Below are 15,452 nucleotides of genomic sequence, written 5' to 3' on the forward strand. Positions count from 1 at the left end.
TTGAGAACCACTGTTTTAGTTTCTTAACAGTAAAACGTGGATACGGGTTTAAAGAGAGTTGAAAATGTATCATGTTTAACTTTGTTTCGAATAATGACGGTAAATAAATATTTTTTTAATGAACCGTCACTTTCTCATTACCTAACATCAACACATTCACTGAGCAGCATTTATTAATTACGTAATTTAGAAATAAAATCAAAATAAGCTGCAGAATATAGCGAAATAATTTCACTGGGCCCGCCAACGTATTTTCTACTTCTCATTTGACTCGCGGAGAAAAATAATTGCCCACCTCTGGTCTATACAGCCTCTAATATTCAATTTTCGTGCGACCTCATTCGTGCCACAATATTCCTGTTCCGGGGTTGCACATGAACCACTTTAACATGTCAACCACATTTGACTGAATGAACTACTACTACCCAGTGGTTGAAATCGTGGGCTCACGATTTTGGTACATCGACTCTGTACGCACCTCTGCGTCGGCGCATGACTCTGCAGACTCTTCGATTGCCCGGGACAAAATGCAACCAGGATTCTAGCAATCCTAACTGATAGTTAGATCGCATGTAAGATTGTGACTGTTGATGAGAGGATTCTCAAATATAAAATTGAGACTATAGACAGAGCAATAACTATGAACGGGAGGTACATCGCGCGTACTACGATTTTTTTCAGTTGATCGCAGCTTCGCGCCATCTTCCGATGCTTTCATACCCCCCAAGGGAGGGGCGCCACCCAGTTTGAGAACCACTGCTTCAAAGGTTAGTACGTCATCAGTGGCCAGATTCAGGAAGGCGACTGCAGTGTGCGATAGCGAGGTTAGAGATTTGTTCCACAGATGAGAGTCAGTCAGTAACGAAGTAGCCTACTCCTACTTTTTCGAAGCACTTAAGTACTGTTACTCTCCTTGCGGTATTTTATCAAGGTATTGTTGTTGTTTATTAAAAAATGGCGCTATGATCTGTTGGTCTTTTGCACCACGGTCAATAATGGCGTAAGAAATAACAAACAGTATCAAGTAAATTTATTTTCCGTTACTTCTACTTTGTCATATTTTGTGACTATACGCTATATGTGCAGTTTGTCAAGTACACTGTAAAAAATCTGGTAGATTTACTGGGAAATCTCTGTAAATTTCACCACGAGTTACCGGTCGCAGCCAATTACTGTGCGTAGCTTGTCATTTTACATTTTGATATGTAATATTACCTTAATATAGCTGTAAAGTAAGTTACCGGAATTTCTTCGCATAATTACTGACAGTTACTCGTTACTGCAGTTTACCGGGCTATTGGCAAAATTGATTAGCTTCAAAATCGCTGCAGCCAATCTATACGTAGAACTGAATGTTACTGATATATCATTCTAGAGGTGATTTGACCTGATTGAACCTCGTTTGCGAGACTGGGGTCTGTCATACCGAAATTGTTGGCCCTAGTATCAATTTAAGCTTAGTAGGGTACAAGAAATAACTAACAATCGTAGCTAATGTGGTACATCGTAGCCATATTATATTATAAGGCAATGGCTGTACGGCCAGTCTCGCTGGTTACATTCGTTGTCACGGATAAGGATGATAAGTTAGAAAATTAGTTCAGGATGTGTAATATTGCTCGGGGAAACTAGAAATATCAGCACCGCATGCTCAGCTGACCATTTGTTAATGGCGGACAAGGCGACCTGTAATAGGTTACAGGTGACTGCTTTTTCTGAGATTCGTAGTAAACAACCAACTCACGACTGTGACATCACAACCAGCGTCTGGTTAGGTAAGTACAGTAAGTAGTGAACAACACATGGAATATATATCAATTTATACGAAATTAGATGAAAAAAGGGACTACATGCAATGATAAATGTTTCTGTATGGAAAAAACGACCCAGATAAAACATTATAACGTGGCCAGTAAATATTATTGGTGTCATGTGTCAGCGGATGAATACCATTTATTTCGAAATCGTTCGAGTGTCGTCTGGCCAGTGGCCATTAGTGAGATTTGAGCAAAGGGTGGAGCGAAGCTTGTTGTGCTTGAAGAAAGTGGACACGATCGTTAAAAATTCCTAGGAATGCTGAATGGAATACGCATCTTAAAAGGTAATACAGTATTACATAGTATTTGTTACCGCGAATATCTGACTCTGCACACCAGCCCTCGATGACTTAGATTTCATGATTGATATATTTCATTCGCCGCATTCTCTGTTCTATTTTGGGATATTTGTCGACTTTATATAGTGACCACATACTCCGCTGCGGAGAGGTTGAAACTGTTGGCTTGGTAATGTCATTTTCGGGCCATAGCATAGATATGTTTTCATCCGCTGCTGGATTTGTTTGCCACACATGCCACCTTAAATTAGGAACCTTTTGCTTCAATACAGAGATAAAGTCATGAATCTCTGCTATGTCATGTAAAAGGTGGAGCCGTCATCACACAGTGTGCCAGTACCGGTACTTCAAAACATGTTATATTTTTGTTAGCCTATTTGTCTTAGTCTTTATAATGTCATGTCCACTGTCCAGGTTAGGAACTTTGCTTTATATAGCGACTTACGCATGAATTCTTTTTAGTGGAACTGCAAGATACTACTTACACAGAAGGAATGAGAATGAGAAAAAGAAACAATTGGAAGTTTGGCCGGTGGTGGAATTAATTCACGTTTTCTTGAGACCACTCGTGTTACTGCATGTCTCCTAAAGAAGAATTAGACCTCCAGCAGCAATATTTTTCCATGGATAACCACTTCATCGTGATATCATGAATGAATATACAGTTTGTTCCTATGTCGTTTTGGAAATGTGAAAAAAATGTTGCGATATTTTTGCATCGGGTTGCTTTGCGATAGGTATGGATGTACGTGAATTTACCAGCTGGTATGTAATCCTGATTTATAGGGACAGCATGTAGGTAGGTAGGCGGTAAAATGACAGTCTCGATCGCAAATGTACAGGAGAACATGTAGATTAGATATACCGGAGGTGACTGTAACATTACAGTCTGGCGTGTAAAGTGAGATTACCGGACGAGTGTAAGTTAAATTTACATTGACTAACGGTAATGTTAGATTACCACGAAATGTCTGGCTACCGTGCTTCCAAACATTTCGCGGTAAATCGAGGTTTTTATTTTTTACAGTGTAGTATTATGTCCTTCCGATAAGAGAGAGTGAGACCAAGACGGAGAAATTCAGGGACACTTATCGCGGAGAGTCCAAAATCCGCATGAATGTTTCCTCGAAAGTCTCGGTCAATATCATCACATAGAATAGATCTCAGCAACAGGCCTGGAATTATATGATCTACCATAGGCTACTTCCAGTATCCGGTTTCCTTATCGCGCAAGGTGACAATGCGATACGACTTAACCGTGGCGCTTATCGTCTAGTTAGCTACGGGCCTTTCACTATCCATGGCGGGCGGAATATCGCCATATTTCCTAAAATAGGGGCATTGGGGCGAAAAACGGTATAGCACTAATGTTCTATAGCAAAGCCATCATTTGTGTCACATGATGCAGTCGAGTCCTAATGCTGTTGAACATATGTATGTCCGACTTGAAATGTAACAACACATGCGGTCAATGAAACTATGAAAGCGTACTTATGTCTGCTATTTAAAACATTCTTACTTACCTGAGTAGTTGTCAAAGACTGCAAATTCCACCTCTACCGGGCTGATTCTAAAATCACTACTTCTACTCGCACTTGAGTAGAATTCTGCGTCGCTACTTCGAATTGAGTAACCGCCTTAGAGTATTTTGACCATCTCATGATTTGTGTTGGGGGTAGTAAAATAAATTTAGCAACACTGCAGCTCTGATACCGCGACTCATGACTATCATGGCATATCATATCATAACGTGACATATCCATAATTCTAGAAGCTCGTGACTATCAACAAGCTCATTTATATTGTATAATAGAAAAATGTATAGCAAAAAGATGAAAATCAAAGGATGGCAACTCGAATGAAAGACGATGATGACTCGGCAATGAATAAAAATATATAAAAACTAACAGTACAAAGAAAAATTGCGGTGTCTTCTGAAAAGAAATCACCAAATGTTTTGTCCGAATTTGTTATCCGGTGTAGCTGAAATTCTCCATACATTTCTTTCTTGAAACCTTGCGAACTACGCACACATCAAAAGCAGTGTGGTCAGTTATGTCATTAGAAGTTGACCGATCCTAGTCCGGTGTCGGTTGGCAGATCAGGTTCGGGTGGTGGTGCTGAATCCGGATCTTTATTTGGACCTGAGAGAACCAATATATACGTTTTAGAATTCAGAATTAATTAGACTAAGTGACATAGGTAGCGTACCCTTCACTTCTAGAGGAGCTGGTGGTAGAAAACCGCCACAATTAGATGGGTCGCAATGGCCCGCCGGACCCATCACTCCCTGTGGCCCAGGATGACCACGAGAACCAGCAGGACCTGGCTCACCCCGCAGTCCGTCCCGTCCATCTCTTCCGTAACCTGGAGCGCCTTCTCTTCCTATAGCACGTGGTTTTGTCATATATCTAATAATGTTAACGAAGCGTGATTCCATTACCTTGCGGACCAGGTGGGCCTGGGATGCCAGGAGCACCAATACCGGTCTCTCCCTGTTCTCCCTTGTCTCCTGGTGGACCTGAAAATGTAACGGAGTCGTAACATGTTTCCATTCATCACGACTCTGCTGTACATTCACTCTATAGCAAAACCCATGAACTGCCTCAATTCAATATTACTGCCGGTGTCCAATGTCCATGGCCAATCTGGATGATTGCTTGCACCTCACTTACGTAAAGAGGACTAACTACTGGGGCGTTACATTAGCTCAAAATTAGTTAAATATTTTTAGAATTTTCATAGCCTCCAAAGCGTTGGTACAAGAAGGGAAGTTCACTGTCGACATGGTCCAAGGTTCATAATATGTATACGTTGATAATATAAGCAAGCTGTCGACAGACCAGAAATTTCCGACGACCAATTATGGGCCATTTTGGGAGTTTCCACGAAATGGATACTGTTGCCTATATGTTTGAAACCATACGTCTCTGTAACGGTGCGTTGCGTCAGTGCGTAGCTAGCAGTATCGTACCAAGTTGCTTATCATTACGAAGATGTAATTATGTATTTGGGGTCAGCACCTGGTTCGCCCTGTGGTCCTCGATCCCCGCGCAGTCCCTGATCTCCGGAAGGTCCTGTCTTTCCTTCTGTACCGGGCAATCCTAAATGGAAGCAAGGTCGTGGTTCAATTTGTAATGTTAGTGAATCCTAAATGGAAGCAAGGTCGTGGTTCAATTTGTAATGTTAGTGATACGTAGCACGGCAGATCAACAGGTGACAGCATGTCAATCTTATTATACCTCGGGGTCCTTGGGATCCTCGGCCGCCAGGTCTGCCAGGTCTTCCTGGTACTCCTGGAGTACTTAACCCGCGCACATATTGCGACATTTCACTCTTCTGGCGCCTTGCGAATTCTGAGGAAATACAAAGAGTCACTCCCGTGGCCGCCGTATTGTTACATCCCATGCGGCAGCACACCTTCCATTTCTTTCCGCACGATTTCCCGGATGTGTTCATCGCTTGGTGTCAGTCCAGGTGGTCCGCGGTCACCAGGTCTACCCTGTGGCCCTTTTTCGCCATCGTACCCACGAGGTCCCAACTGGCCACGCGATCCTTCAGGGCCAACGGGGCCTTGGGGGCCCTGTGGTCCTCTTTGTCCTGGTTCGCCAATGGTACCCGACTGCCGATCACAGATTTGGTTATACGTCCTATCCGTTGTCTACATCAGTACTCCTTACCGGTCCTTTCTCTCCAGGCTTACCTGGATCTCCCTTTGCACCGGTTTGGCCTTCTGGTCCTTCTGGTCCCAGGTCCCCCTTAAGAATTGTACCGAACCTTTCAATATATCTACGAAACCGTTAGTAATTTTACAAACTCACAGGCTCTCCCTTTTGGCCGTCGCTACCAACTTGTCCCTAAGAAGTATATTCCGCAGTTTATAATCTGCGTAGTTATGGAATGCAGTCAAGCCTAAATTTTTGCTTTAAAATGAAACTTACTCTGTGTCCCTTCTCTCCAGGTCTGCCAATAGGTCCAGGAACACCTTGAATTCCACGACCTCCATTCTCGCCCTGTCAGAATTCGTCAAGAACACAATTGGATAAAATCTAGAACACGGTGATAGGGTTTATTACCGGCGTGCCCTGTTCCCCTTTGATGCCCGGCGGTCCTTCAAGCCCAATATCTCCCTAAAATATAATATTATAAATGGATTGGTGCACTAAGCTGCCACGTAGACAACTTACAGGAGGTCCAGCATCGCCAGGAGGGCCCAATGGGCCGATTGGTCCAATGGGTCCCTGTATAATAAACATATTATTGTGTACCAATTACCAATATCGAATCGGGTCATACGTCAGAACCCTTTGACCCGGCTGGTCCTTCTTTACCCGGCCTTCCAGTCTCACCCTGAAACATTTATTTTATATACTTGTGTTTGTATGACCCGCAGAAAAGACAATAAATTACCGGATTTCCTGGCGCTCCTTGATCTCCGACGTCTCCTTTCTCACCCTGAAATATGATAGCATATAGAGTTACTGAACTATATTGTGTTCTCCGCCCCACGCCGACAAAATACCGTTGGCCCCGGCTCTCCATTAGCTCCATTCGGTCCCTGTTCTCCTATGGCCCCCTATGGAATAAATCAGTATGAATTAATCTCATATTTACTTTATTCACAAATAATTTACTGTTTCGCCGTCCTTTCCGGGTATTCCGTCTTGTCCGTTCAGACCTCTGGCACCCTTAAAGAGATAATAGATTTTATATCTGTGTTTCTCAGAGGCTGTATATGCAAACGATGTACCTCTTCTCCCTTGGGACCGGGCTCTCCAGGATTACCTTTCACACCTTGGTCGCCCGGTGGACCCTTTCCACCGCGTTCTCCAGGTTCGCCTGGAGCACCAGGTTCTCCCTATCAGTAGATAAACGCGTTGTTATCATATCAAAAATGGATATCGTGGAACACCGACCTGTAGACCCTGATTGCCCTCTGGACCCCGATCTCCCGGAGGACCTGTTGCGCCCTAGGTATGAGACTACTATTGAATATTCCATTCAAAGTACGAGTATGGTAAGCATTGTCCTTACCACTTCACCTTTGCGTCCAGTTTCACCTGCGTATCCACGCTGTCCTGGTGGTCCCTACGGAATATACAACACTCTTAATTCTACAGTTTGGTCAATGTTCGCACAGGAGTAGGCGTTTCTGAGAGCATTTTAATTTGCAAAGCTACACCCCATTAGATTGCGCATTCGGGTGCGTGCTCTAGCTAGAATGCAATTAGGCAAAGCCGTTTTGTTCGGGTAAATTGAATTGCCAACAAGGCGTCCAACATTACGTTATTCAACACGAGAAGTCGATGGTTGATAGAACGTAATGGCAGATAGTAGGCTAGTCACTGCTTCTACTCGATTACAGTAAGAGATAATCGGTGAAATCCTACTCAAGTGCCAATACAAGTGAGCGGCAGCAGCAAGGGAACACAAAACCACCACAATCAGAAGCTACAAAACCAAGGGTGCGATAATTACCCAGTTGTTCGATACGATGCATTATGTGATGTTTATAGACTTGATTATTCATCAGTTGTTATAACGATTTATTTGGCAATAATTACTTAGTACTATCCGATTTGATGAAATGTTACAAAACTGAATGACTTGACTGACCTGATGGTAGTAGCCTAGTGGCAGCAAGAAAACGTACTTCTGGAGTAGAAGTAATCTACTTCGTTACGGAGCTACTCGCGACATGAGATAGTATCACGTTTTATAGGGTGCCATCAGTAACAGACGATATTTACTTCAGCTGGCTTATTGATAAGGGTCTTATGAGCTGGCTTATTGATAAGGGTGTTATCCTGTAAGCCAACTCCGAGACTTTTCAAAGTTACCATAGTTCCACATCTGCTTATAGTTGCTATGGAGATCTATATTCTTGGTTATCTCTAAAAATCATTGACATTTTCATTATTATCATACCGCTGCGCCCCCTTGTCCGGGTGGACCCTCACGACCTTCTTGTCCGGGATCTCCCTGTATGATGCCAAGAAAAGATTACAACAATCTCCTCTAAATTATGTCGAATTTATCGTTACCTTCGGACCCTGCTTTCCGTCAGGACCCATGTGCCCCCTGTTGCCTTTGTGACCCTGTCAATACACGTGAATCATATTGAGAAATAGCGTAATTGTGATTTTTCTCGTGCGTAAGCTTGCCTTTGCTCCGCGATACTGCGGTTGCCCAGCAGTGTCACAACCTCCAGATCCCTCAGAGGAGTCGCACCCTGACCCCGGTGGGCCTGGAGCACCTCGCGATCCCTGTGCAATGCAGTGTATTCTATGAGGTTTAAACCAACATTCAAATATTCGTCCTATCGATTCATACCTTTCTACCAGGGGCACCACGATCCCCGTCGCGACCATCTTTACCCGGAGGTCCCTACGAAAAATATATATCAATTACACTACAGCTCTGTGACAATCTCGGTCCGCATCGACGAAAACACAGCTTAGAAAGGCAAACCGCGAATGGCTTACCTCTGGCCCAACGACCTCACGACCCTGTAAAAACCCGAAATTCAAAAGTGTAAATTAACGATGAAATTTCTCTTACATATACGAAAGCTACTTACGTCGACGCCGGGAATACCAGGGTCTCCGCGAGAACCTTTCAAACCCTGTAAATTAAAACTGTTTTGATACAGTTATTCACAATTAAAATATGCATATACTCACAGGGACACCGTCCAGTCCTGGGAGTCCATCTTCTCCCTTAAAACAAAGGCGGGCATTTTTTCATTCATGCAAATGACTGCTAATTTGGTTGGTATGCAGTTTGAATTTACGAATTGACACTCGGTTTCTTGAAAAATTTTATTTGATCATGAAATTTTTTCGCGCTACGCGCGATTCAATGCGACTTCATTTTTCGATTTTAATATAGTAGCGCTCTTTGCAATCAGAAACCCACAGAACAGATGCGAACAGCAGAGGAAAATGATGCGCCTCATATAGAAGTACCAACTCGGAATCGCGTGCTTCTCACTACATCGACAATCCTGATGCTCAAGAGGTCAAGAAATAACAGCATGGAACAAAGTGACTAATAACAATTGGCCCACCCGAAGATGTGTTGTCATTTATAGCTTGCCCTAAATTTTCGAAAACACTTCCTTCATCAACCCTACCGGTGAATCTAATCACATGGGCTGAGAAAGGATAAATGTTTAATAGTAATACGTAAAACTATTAATACTAATGACGAAATTTATTCGTGAATCTGAAAAAAATCGAGTCTCGCGCGACCATGAACCACTCCTTAACATTATCTTGTGACCACTCGTGATTTCGGTGCGTAGTATAAGCCTATCTATATCATGAAATAGATTAATCCGAAGTTCACCGAAAATGGACATAAATTCACTTTAACATGGGTATTTGGCGTCCAGCTCGTTCATTCCGACTATGACCTGGAATGCGGCCGTAGGCTACATGAGTGGTCGAAATGCGACCGTTAACGGTAAAAAGGTTGGTCACCACTGCTATACGTATTCATGCCATGCGGAAATACCCATCCATTAAAATTACAGTTAAATATTGGCCATTTAACCATTCAATCACAATCCCTGCATAGCTTGATTCATTAATACACTGCAATACAGGGGTTTATCACATGTCTTGGTGTCCAGTAGAACGTGAATTGTCTATCCACTTTGTGTTTTTGGTGGATGGATGCGCGAGTGCGCTGACGAAATGGTCAGATTCTCCATCACACGGGTTCACATAACGTTTCGGATGCGTGAGGCTTTTGTTAGCTAGACTACTAGGGCTCAGACCAAATAAGTGCCTGGTTTAGCACGTGTCGGCAAAATCCAAAGTACCACATCGTGGACATAGCCAGTAGCCACTTGAAGGGGGCAGAACATTTAGGTCATGAATCAGGGGCGGGCAACATACGGCCCGCCAAGGGATTTTGTCCGGCCCGCGGACAGTTTTCCGTGATACATGACAATGTGACCCGCGGCCCCAGTTTGCCTAGATTCCCCACTTAGTACGTCACATTTTAGTGACTGTATGTTATTATATGCGTGTATGCGCATTGCGCAACGTGCGAGAGTGGAGCTTACGCGTAAGTTCGTCGAAGCGAGAAGACTTGCATTATCTGTGGCGAGATAGCGTAGTGGTATAATTCGCTGCTACAACTCCAATGGTTTATGGGTGCGAGTCCGACCGAGGTCGACTCCAGAATTCCTACCTAAGTGTTGGACGTTTGTCTAGGCTCCTCCTCGCCATCTCATCGGCGTAGGTGGCGTCTTAGAAGAAGCCTACAAGTCGGCCGATACGGAATCAAAAAGAAGGAATATCGGCCTGGCGTAAATGACCAGAGTAGTCAACAAACACCATGAATACCACAAACAACAACAACTTGCATTATCGGTATTTACGATGGACTCAACCCTAATGTCGTTTGTGGTAATCATGGTGTTTGTCGACTACAATGGTCATTTACATCAGGCTGATATTTCTTATCTTTGATTCAGTAACCGCCGACTTGTAGCACGGCACATTTCTATAGGCTATTGTAAGACTCCGCTTATGCAAGGGGTCGCCAACTCAAAACGGGACGCGGGCCACTTTTCAAATTTCGTAGAGGACGTGGCGCGCGTTCAATATCGAGATTAATTAGGCCACACAGTTGAACAACGACGCTATCTCGTCATCTACTCAACCTTAAAATGAATTGATATCTTGGTAAATTTTGGGTACCGGGCTTATCGAACGCCCCGAAATCCTCATCAAGGATTGCACCGTGTGTTGATTAATCAGATAGAAGCAGACATGGCGGCGCCTGTATGACAATGCTATTCTCAAATCCACATTGTCTTCGTCATGGTCGGCGAGAAATGGCATTAAAGTGACATTGCTGTCGTTAAAATACATTCATTAAATACGATTTATTCCTTATATATGTGGATAAACGGGCGAATAATGTATCGATTCAGCAATCCGGCCCGCCAAGTCCCTAATTTTCCTATATCTGGCCCGCCGACTAGAGAAGTTGCCCGCCCCTGTCATGAATGGATGCCGCAGATACGGTGTGACGTATCCAACGAGTATGACGTTACGATGTTTGAAATTGCCAAAACACGCTCAGTCTATCATGCCTCCCCTTGCTACACCACTTAATATTAATACCATATAAACTTCAAAGGTGGTCATTAACGAAGTAGTTTTACTTTTTCGGAGAACTCAAGAAGGTTTTCCCGACTGGTACTATCTCCTCGAGTACTCGTACATACTTCTACTTAACAGTTTTCGGGCTTTTAGGTCGATCTAGGCTAGGGTTACCATATTTTGACGAGACAAATTCCATACACTCTTTAGCGCCCACTAGCGGATGTTAAAATGAGGTATGTTACATGTCAATGTAACGTCACACTAGCAAAGCTTCGCCATCGACCAGAGGTGGACACGATCCGAATCAGGAACCGCTAAAATGCTACGTCGGTTCATTTATGTGGTTTTGTGTTGTTGCCAGGACCGAGAAATCATTTTTCAGCCCACTCCCATCCAAATAAACATTGCTCTTGAGCCCACCATATGGTAATCGATGCCACTTGTGGGGGGCTTACTATATACATCTGGTTTCTATATGCATCTGGTCGTTAAATTTTGTGAAATAAACCTGTCTATTCTATAATATGGATTCTTCCATGTATTACTATAAACTTTTAACCTCTCTCCGCGTACATGAACAATGAACATAGTTAGCGGTAGAGCTGGTGGAGGATTGCGACTTCGAAAATGCAGGGAACGTTAATTATACATCGTAAAGTCATGTCGCGTCACGTGGATAAGACTATCTATGAGCCTAAATGTCGGGACGCACCAGTAGGTTGCAAATCCAGTGGTGTTCAACCTTTTATGATCGCGACTCCATTTCTAATTTGAATATGTTCTGTATCCCAGCTCAAAAATTGATAAGCTGATTACTGAAAAACGGTCAGCACCTTTGCCCGGACTTACTCACGACCTATTTTGGAAGGTGATTACGTTCAACATCTTCGCGAACCCTAACGACCCCAAGGTTTATAGCCACTATATTTGACTGAAGCACCTAAATGGCATTCCGACTGTGGGAATATACCGTTCTCCTTTAATTGCGATTACAATTAGACCTATTTCGGTAAATGGGGGTTATTTTTAATAATTTTTATTGCATGTTTTGCGAGGGTGGTAGTACACATATTAAAATCAACAAATGTGACGCTAAATCGCGCGCAGCGCGAAGAAAAACTCAAAGTGGCGTAATTCTGCCCACAAAATAATATCGTTTATGTTGATTTACGATACAAAAAAAATGATCCTATTTCAAGCCTTCGAAATTCCGGACATTTTGGCATATTTCAGAATTCCTCCTGGACGCCAGTTTGAACAGTGAAATTCCGGACATGTCCGGGAAATTCCGGACGTATGGCAACCCTAATCTAGGCCATAAATCTTACAAATTTGCATACTTGGAAATGGTTACTTTTACTTGAGTAGAAACGATGACTACTTTGACCACTTCTGATGAACACTAATTAGACAGAAAACATGACGCGATCACGAAAGTACCTCCGTGTCAAGGGCGTCAATGTTGCGCGGGATGCGATGTTCATGTGTCGAAGATTTATCATACGATCATCTACCGGAACGGTTTACATTGAACTGTGACACTCGAGTGTTTCGCACGACTTACCTTCGCGCCATCGTCTCCAGGTTCGCCCTTCGGTCCCTGTTGAAAAATATAAACTCGTAGTTGAAGTGCGCGAAGCGGAATTGCCGCCACTAACCGGATCTCCGTCGAACCCGTCGTTTCCTGGAATACCCTCTTCTCCGGGTTCGCCCTTTTCTCCTTTTATGGAGGGCGGCGGCGGAGTGCTTTCCTAGCGAAACGAAAGCTGTATTCACGTCCGCGGTTTTGCATGGCATTCGCGGTGCTTGGGTCACGTTTACGAAATTAAGTGGGAAAGAAAAACACCAACTGTGTTTGCAGGTGAGTTCCATGTCAAGCAAACGGCGTTATGCCGTTGCGTTGGAGCGTAAAACTCCCTGATCTGTAGGCCGTGGTGTGATATCATACGTGACATACGTTCCGTTATAATCAATATCAGTTATGTTATCATTGGAGAAACGATTTACCTATAGTATCAAGTGAGTCTTTTCTAGTTAATACGATAGCATATTACGTGCAAGGATAGGGCCGAATCGAGCGAAAGTTCCCGACTCAATTTATAGAATACTTTGCGATAGTATACTACGATATCTAGGATACGGTGCGGATTGAATGCTGTCAAGCTTTCGTGATTGAACATATTTGGTGATTAGAGAGAGATATTGATATAGTCAGTTATTGTAGTTTCTCAACCACTGCACAGTGCGCACTGTACAGTGTACATGTACACTGTACAGTCGTCTCTACCCGTATATCGCCGTCCGTTGTATTTACGTATCAAATTTTAGTGTGACGATAACCCGGCCAAAGTGGAGCAATTGTGTAATGTGCGCATTAACGACCCTTGCGACCCCATTCTACGCAGACACGATGGTTTGTTCTCTACACTTTACAGTTATAATCTGCAACGATGTAAGTAAGGGGCATAAATTATATTTGGTTTCAGTAAACTGGATTTGGGTGTAGTGGACGCAATAGAGATTTTTGCCATGTCGGTCTAATATCTGGATTTCGCCACCGATTTTCGAATGCTCCTCGATTTTCAGAGCATATATTCTGGCGAGTCGAATCATTTGAGATCGAATTCAAAGCACAAAATTGAAGTTGAAATTAGACCACACGCCATGATCAATAATACATTGAATGCAGCAGGCAAATAACTGCTAATTCGGTTCTATGATTACATTCATTACGAGTTTATTATCGAACACTTGCATCATATAACTTGGCCGATCCATATATGTACTTTAACCGAATTTTGAAGCTCGCTTACGAGCTGAGAATATTTTTCTTTCCTGGTGTGACGTGCGTGAAAAAAAATGATGAAAAGGCCCCAGTCTGACCTCCAGTAATACACGTATAGGCGAAATCGCGTCGCGGCGGAAACCGAAATACTCGCTGCTGGTAAATGCGCGGCCAAGTGTATCCAGAAGCGCTTACTCAGCCTTGGTGATATACGCGTATGCGAGAGACTGAGGAAACTACGGCTGGTAAAAATTAAGAATATATTTCCCCGACTTACGACAACGTACAGGCCTTGCCTCTTTTCGCAACGTAGCGAACGTCTTTATTTACAATTGTGCCGTACAGAATGAAGGGTACTCACGGCTTGCAGTCTTTTGCGTCTGTGCAAAGCTTTCCTCTTTTTCGCCTCCGTACCGACCCCGATAATAGCAATCACCACACAGACTAAGACGGTGGCGTGAAATCGCATGGTCGCTACTGGACGCCGCAAGGTATTGCTAAACGTGTGCGGTATCAGTTAATTATCATATTAGAAAAATAATCTCTTTGAATAGAACTTTTATCAATGCAGCACACCAGACGAGTTACGATACAATTGACATTTATCTACTAGAACTTTAGCAGTCTATAAATAGTCCGACTGATCATCGATGTGCCTTCGATGACTATGGTGCCTACAATACACAAGCCCTCGCTGAGAAAGTTTTCCAGTGCGAGGGTGAAAAAAAATACACATTTGATAAATGCTAGCTCAAGAGACATGGAATACGTACAGTATACGTGACGATATAATGTCGAGAACGTGAAATCGGCTTACCGCGGCTCAGTTGGCGCGAGGAGCTCTTCGGTCTTCGCAACGCGTTATCCCAATCCGACTAGCACTTCTTTTGAAGTGCGGGCTCGACCCAAACGGGACCGGCACTGATTACTGTGTTTGTTCTTCTCCTTATTCTAGCGAAATTCCTTGCACGGAACGATTCACCATCCGTGACGTTGCTGCAGGGATGATTACTTCGTTATATCGGAGACTTCTTCGTCCCAACGCAACCTTAGGAAGCTTTTCCCTTTCTTATATCAGACCGTGACGAAACACTCAAAAAAATGATTCTTCTTTGACTCGCTGACGCGAAAATTCCTATTGCTAAGATAGAACGGCGGTGCAAATGGAATCTCTCACGTGTCGATTTCCAAATCGTAATTACCAGAGAGCCTAAGCAAACTGTTGTTTGTTAGTCAACGCTGCTCGTTGACCCAATTCCTAGGTAGCATTCCAAGTACAGTTTCAGGTCGTCTCGCAGCACGGATTGATGACGGATTGCAATGTCAAAATTGCATGCTGCGTAGAAACGCACCACGTCTACATTTTGATTCGCACCGCTTGTTATGTAGAACGTTGCCTGCGATATTTCGTGATCGATTTCACGGT

The 15,452-nt window shown here is 43.4% G+C and overlaps 1 protein-coding gene across 1 annotated transcript; it reads right to left on the reverse strand.

Moving 5' to 3' along the window:
• Positions 1-3,898: 3,898 nt before the first annotated feature.
• Positions 3,899-15,074, reverse strand: LOC145448477 (uncharacterized). Its single transcript, XM_080326859.1, has 29 exons — positions 14,844-15,074; positions 14,388-14,523; positions 12,900-12,992; positions 12,806-12,841; positions 8,800-8,835; positions 8,697-8,741; positions 8,602-8,625; positions 8,450-8,503; positions 8,281-8,382; positions 8,161-8,214; positions 8,045-8,098; positions 7,151-7,204; positions 7,033-7,086; positions 6,867-6,974; positions 6,751-6,804; positions 6,639-6,692; positions 6,527-6,571; positions 6,413-6,466; positions 6,304-6,357; positions 6,193-6,246; positions 6,058-6,129; positions 5,938-5,973; positions 5,797-5,874; positions 5,537-5,738; positions 5,359-5,472; positions 5,140-5,220; positions 4,560-4,637; positions 4,328-4,501; positions 3,899-4,260 (listed from the first exon to the last, which is right to left on the reverse strand). Exons 2-29 carry the CDS (start codon positions 14,493-14,495, stop codon positions 4,178-4,180), a joined length of 2,055 nt encoding a protein of 684 aa, XP_080182985.1. The 5' UTR covers positions 14,496-14,523; positions 14,844-15,074; the 3' UTR covers positions 3,899-4,177.
• Positions 15,075-15,452: the final 378 nt, after the last annotated feature.

This window comes from Botryllus schlosseri, chromosome 10, assembly GCF_051294905.1.
Source record: "Botryllus schlosseri isolate E-star chromosome 10, Bs_hap1, whole genome shotgun sequence".
Taxonomy (NCBI): Eukaryota; Metazoa; Chordata; class Ascidiacea; order Stolidobranchia; family Styelidae; genus Botryllus; species Botryllus schlosseri.